The sequence below is a fragment of the Helianthus annuus genome, chromosome 8, assembly GCF_002127325.2.
Source record: "Helianthus annuus cultivar XRQ/B chromosome 8, HanXRQr2.0-SUNRISE, whole genome shotgun sequence".
In the NCBI taxonomy this organism is placed as follows: Eukaryota; Viridiplantae; Streptophyta; class Magnoliopsida; order Asterales; family Asteraceae; genus Helianthus; species Helianthus annuus.
The window spans coordinates 110674556-110681083 of NC_035440.2; the positions used below are offsets into that span (position 1 = coordinate 110674556).

Consider the following 6528-nt stretch of genomic DNA (forward strand, 5'->3'; position numbering starts at 1 on the left):
CGACAAGAAATCCTCCATCATCATCCTTCCGTCTTCATCTCCGATTCTCTTCGACGCCCTCCGTCTTCAGCCCCCACCTTCATCATCGTCTCCGGCTGTCACCCATCATAATCACCATCGTCATCTCCGTTCAACCATCTCCGGCTATTAACTTACGACGACAACCACCTTCACCGTGAACTGAAATTAGGGTTTTCAGTTTGTGATGTAGAAGAAGACGGACATGATTCGTTTTTTGCTTGCTGTTCACATCTTACTATGTTTCGAAAACCACCATTGAGAAAATCATGGAGAAACAGTTTCCATAATTATGCATTGTTGGTTAATGAGAGATAAAATTCCAAAAATAAAATAAAATGTCAAATTACACAAGTGCCCTTTTAGTTAAAATCCTTCCATGCCATGTGTCACATTCTTATTGCTTCCTAGACTTTCTAGGAAAATCCTTCCATGCCATGTGTCACATTCTTATTGCTTCCTAGACTTTCTAGGAAAATACCACTTTCTACCCAACTCCTCCTCTATATGTATATATATATATAGATTTATGTCAATTTGGTATATAAATGTCTCCCTCTTTGGTGTGCATTTACAAGAAATATTTATTAAATAGTTTAAATTGTTCAAACCGTTTAACACGATGGGAACTAACCTAGTAATGAAATATAACAATTATCATCCATGATCAGCACCTTCTGCTGGGATTAGGATGTATAATTCTGATGGGTTTAGGTATTCTACTATTCTTTATGAACATGGTTATGAGAGAGAGATGAGACGAATTTAGAGAGTAATGACGTTATTGTGTTTGTCTAACCATAAAACCCTCTTTAGTAATCTCTATTTATATACACCCAAAGGGAAACCATATGTTTATCTACTAAGGGTAAATACGCCCATCAAATATTTACCAATTAACAATATAGGGGTAATTAAGCCAATGATCAATATTAGATAAATGATAATAATGGCCGCGATGCACTAGGTGTTATTAATAATTATTTTAAGTAATTCAGAACCTAACAAAAATCAAAACAATTGATAACCAAACGAAAAACGAGTACAACGCTCTAAATCATCGACTTCGCTGCAACACGCGGATTGACACGAGTCTTACATTATTAAAATGAAATGACACGAAATCATTTGAAAATGTATTCATGCTTCCTTCCTTGGGGTTTATTTCAACACTTGGCTTTTGTCCTTTGAATACAATCTTACTTGTTCATATCACATGTTTGTCTTTTCTTCCATTGTGTCACACACCCAAACAATGCTACAAAACTTACTTTTTCATTCAGACTGACAAACCATAAACGTTTCCAAGTACTCCAACGATGCTAACCGTGATCGCTAGGATCAACATCATCCATGACAACAATTTCTCTCCACTAGTAAGACCAGGCCCTCCTTTGCCGCTCAACCGTAGCGCGATAAGAGCTGGGAAAATGAACCCTAACGACACAGCCGTGGTTGCACCCGTAAACTTAAAAGCAGTCCATATGCTTGGGATCATGACCGATGCCAAAAATATAACCCCCAAAATCGCACACGTTAACCCTAAACACCTATTCTTGCTCTCGCTTAGTGGCGCCACGCCACTAAAAGCCAATGCATCGACGTTTTGCCTTAACGAGAAGTGAATCACGGGAAAAACGAGAATCAAGTGAAAAATGTAACCCACGCGAATAATGTAATTTAAAACCGCACTAAAACGAATAGCGAGAGGTTTATCGAAATTCGTAAGCACATCGGCTTCCGTGTTTTCCCCAAATAGAAGATAACCCGAGAGCGCGGTGAGCGCATAAACTGTAACACAAATAACGGTCGTTATCCTGCCAACTTTGTTCATTTTTTTAGGCGAACGCCCTTTGAGTTCGTTGTAAATCGGTTGAATATTAAAGTGACAAACGTACGCATTCGACATGATAGGGATCACAACCAGAAGATCGAGAATCGCTTTTGTCGAACTAAAATCAGGCATTAGTCTAGGAGCCGCGAGTTTACCTTTAATTAACATGATAGACGCCACTAGACAAGCGATTACCACGAAAAGAACTGCGAGAACCACAGAAACAGCTGATGACATACTCAATGATTCAATCTTGTCTAACGCGCAAAGTGGCGCAAGAAACACGATTAACACAATCAACATGACGAGTCTTCTATCGTCCCAAATCCCGTTACCAAACCATTGATGAAAAACTCCAACATGTTCTTCCGAACCCGAGAATACATCACCTATAATAATCATATAAACCACCAAAATACCAGCATTGTTCACAACTATAAAAATTTCAGCCAAGATTCTTCCAGGTGAACCTAATGCTTGTCGGACAACCTCCCCGTATGATGTGGCTTTGCATTGAACGGTAAACCGAAGGAGCAACTCGACGCTGACTTCCGTTATAACACCCATCAAGATGATCATAACAAGTCCGGCGATCAAGCCAAGAACTTTCATTGTGGCGGGTAATGCCATGATTCCAGCCCCGATTATCGTTGTGGTTAAGTTAAATACCGCGCTGTAGACCCCTTCGTTATTCGATCCTTTCGAATAATAATCAAGGTTATTGTTGTGATCATCATTATCAGCATTCTTCTTGCCATGAGCTGAGGGCTCTTGTTTAACTGCCATGGTTATTTGATGTGAATATGAATCTAATTATCTACAAATAATATTGTCCAACAACATCAACTTTGAGACAAGTGATCCGATGAAAAAGCTTGTGCTAAGGGGAGAGTAGATAACGGAGAGTTAACCAAATTTTGACAGACGTACAGTCGAGTTTTGATAGTTGACAAGAGTAAATAATGGAGAGTTAACGAAATTTTGACAGACGTACAGTTGAGTTTTGATAGTTGACTAACTAATATCTATTTGGGCTATCCAGCCCATGCTATTCTACTTAACTGAACCCATAAGATCCTTATAGCCCACTTTCTCAATGGACAAAACAATAAAATCGACACCACTACATAATTATAAATTTACACTAATCGTTCCACAAGATGGACCGACATGAAGACCTATGTTTAAACAAAAAAACCACAGATCTAATCTCACTGAAAATATCTTCTGCATTAACCCGAGGGCCTGAGAAAACCTTTTTGTTTCTGACCTTCCAGAGACACCAACACGCAATGATGATGATACCCTGCAGAACCTTCTTTTCCTTCGGCCCCAACCTGCTTGTCTTGTGAATCTCCAGTAAATCTTTAAACGAGAAAGCAAAGATATTAGGAATCCGGCACCATATGCTAATCTTATGCCATATAATAGCATAAATACTACAAGAAAGAAATAGGTGTTCCGTTGTTTCTTCATCATAGCTGCAAAATTTTCTTTGTTTTACACATAAGTACTCATTATACACCTAGTTCAAGAAATGTAATTATCTTTCAATCATTGAGCTCAGCTTGTTTAACTTATTAGATTAGGAGTGGTTAAACATTTGGAATAGGTAAACTCTCAAATCACCGAATAACATAGCGCATGTCAATTGTTTACCTAATGCTAAAAAACATTGGCGGTGGTTAAACATTTGGGGTTTAGGTAAACTATTTAAAAAAAATGTGTGATTGGTTGAGAATAAATGAACCCCACCATACACCCTCTCTCTTCCCCTTTCCCTCCCTTCACCGAGTCGGTGAACCCTCACCGAAAATGTGCACATTTCGGTAAACAATGGATCGGCAAAAGTGATGGCGGTGGATGGAGTTCGGTGCCGAGTGGGTTTACCGCCCCCACTCCGGACACCCTTAAGCTTTGTTCATTTTGAACTTTATTTCTGAGTAGTTTTTCGGTCTCGGGTTTGACTTATTAATTTATCTATCTATACTTTCTATAAAATGAGAAATCTGAGTGACATAAGAAAAGCTGATGTGTCAGCCAGAGAGGCTGTCCAACAATGCTTTTCTTATGTCATTACTGCATCATAAAGCCTAATATATAAAATCATTTAAAATTCGGTCTAAACCTCTGCCAGGGTAAACACCTGTTCATTTATATGTGACTTTACTTTAATACTTAGCAGCAGTTGTTGTTATCTTCCGTAATGCTTTTAGATCAGCAGATGTTTAAGGCTAATTACCGGGAAATTCAAATTCAAAAATGCAAGGGAATAAGTAATTAGCAATTAATGCATGTCACTCAGAAACTTCTATCAATCATCCTTCTTATATAAGCCTTTTCTTTTCATTTCCCTCTTCATATTTCGCCATGCTTTCATCTTCTCTGATTTTGAAATTTGAAATTTAATCACGATCTGAATTCCGAATTAAAAGCATGTCAATATCAGTTGACAGTAACAATCTTAGTTTTGTTAACGAATTGAATCCTGGGAAAGATATGTGGAACATGAAAGCGAGAATTATTCAAAAATGGAATCAGGGTTACAAGATGGATCTCATCTTCATTGATGAAAAGGTAATTTGTATCTCTGCTTTTCCGTTTTATTAGAGGATGTAGTGGTGTATGCTAAGAAGATACTTTCTTTAAATGTTCTTCAGGGTGCTAAGATTCAAGCAGGTATTAAGAGTCATCTGATACCTGTTTTTGATGGATAGCTTCAAGAAGATGCTGTTGTGATTCTGTCGAAATTTGGTGTTGGTGAGAATAAAGATTTATATAAAGTAGTAGTGCAGCCTTATAAAATCAACTTTTATAGATGCACAACTGTTACTCCTGTGAGAGATTAGCAAGGTGCTGAGTATGGTTTCAACTTCAGAGCTTAGGAATATATTCTTCAAGGAGAGGCGTTAAACTCTTTGAGTGTTGGTAGTGTATATTTTTGTAATCATGTCTTGCTTGTATAATACTAGAGAGTTTTACCTATATTATTATATAATGTGATCATATAGATGTTGTTGGATCTGTGGTTTATTGTGGAGATCTTGAAATCTTTGATCAACCTCTTTCGATATTGAAGACTTGGAGTAAGTTGTTGTTTACATGTGCAATCATGTACAGATCATTGTTTATATTTAATGATGTTAATAAATAAGATGAAGAATGTTGGTATTTAATGTGGGATCATGGTAATGGTAATAAATGAGATCTATAGTGTTTGTATCTAATGCTGAATCATGGTAATAAATGAGATCAACAGTTTATTCTTAGTGAATATGTTAGTTAATTTATGGCTCATTTACTACTTTAATAAATGTCATAACTTTCCTTTGATTTTGTGTTTTTATTCATTCAATTTGGTTTTGATATTAGAGATTTGTAAAGAAATGGTCATAAATTAGTCTTTAGTATATCGTCATATGAATATTCTTTTCATGTAGGGGTAAGGTTTTGCGGTGTACTGTGTGGAATGATTATACTCTGCAAATTAAGGACTTCATTTCTAAAATCCCACCTCATGAGCATGTGATGGCTGTTATACAACATGAAAAGTGTAAGGAATGGAAAGGTATTTTTGTTACTTTCTGCAAATCATAACTATACTGTTTATTTCTGGCAATATAAAGATAGGTATACATTAAATATCTATATACTTTTGCATGTAGGTGAATATACTGTTCAAAGTGATAAGTTTGCAACACGAATTTTTCTGAATAAAGAAATTGATGAAGTTAATGAGCTAAGGAAGAGGTAATTTGTCAATGTAATTTCTATTGTATATAGATGTTCAAGTCAAATTCTTGGTTTTATGTTATTTGTATACTAATTCTAATCATTTGTGGTATTCAAAAGACTTATACTGAAGTTTGGACAAGGGAGTGGTTCTACTTCTCAAACAGTACTATCGTCTTAGAGTGTTTTTCCATTGCATTAAGAATTTGTAACTAAAGGTGTGAAGAAACATGTTGATGAGACTAGTGAGATAGAAAAGGTTTCACATCTTTTTATATAGTTTGGTTATTTGTTTAGTTTGTCACCTGCATGTTTGTTAAACTAGATATTACAAGTTCATATATTGTTTTTACAGGAAATGTCTTGTGTTGTGGTTGCGACAATTAAGATTGTGCAAGAAGAGTATGGTTGGTTTTATGCTGCCTGTCGTAAGTGTTTCAAGAAGGTGATGGGTAAAAGTGAATACTTGCAGAATGTTGAAAATGTTTCAGATGATATTGTTCGATTGTTTGCGACTTCTTTGGTTTGTCCCAAATGTCATAGTGAATGTACATCGATCACCATAAAGTATGCAATGATAATTATTTAACGTTATATTTATATAAGTAACATTCTAAGACTGATATTTGAATATAGTTTTGCAGTTTACTTACTCATTTGTGTATATTTCAGGTTCAAGGTGCAAGTCCGGGTGCAGGATGAGAGTGGTAGTGTTTCTTTTGTTATGTTTGATAGAGATGTTCAGAAGCTTCTTGGATTAGCGGCGAGTGACATTAGAGAGAGGCAGTGTCACAGCCCCCGACCCCACCCTGGGAGCGGGAGCTGCGAGCCAGTCAGATGGTATCGGTGTTTATTAAATATGCAGCGGAAAACTTTCAACAGGACCGTAGTTAGGAAATATTTATCAGAGTTTAAAACACCATATTTTTATAATAAACAAGTAG

At 36.4% G+C, this 6528-nt stretch overlaps 1 protein-coding gene across 1 annotated transcript; it reads right to left on the minus strand.

Annotated features, from left to right (window-relative positions):
* Window positions 1-1297: 1297 nt before the first annotated feature.
* On the minus strand, window positions 1298-2638 carry LOC110871447 (amino acid transporter AVT6E). Its single transcript, XM_022120195.2, has one exon. The coding sequence runs from the start codon at window positions 2636-2638 to the stop codon at window positions 1298-1300; it is 1341 nt and encodes a 446-aa protein (XP_021975887.1).
* Between the last annotated feature and the right edge of the window lie 3890 nt (window positions 2639-6528).

Bases quoted from the DNA above. Each gene is read 5' to 3' on its own strand.
- LOC110871447 (XM_022120195.2), bottom strand. From the start codon at position 2,638: ATGGCAGTTAAACAAGAGCCCTCAGCTCATGGCAAGAAGAATGCTGAT.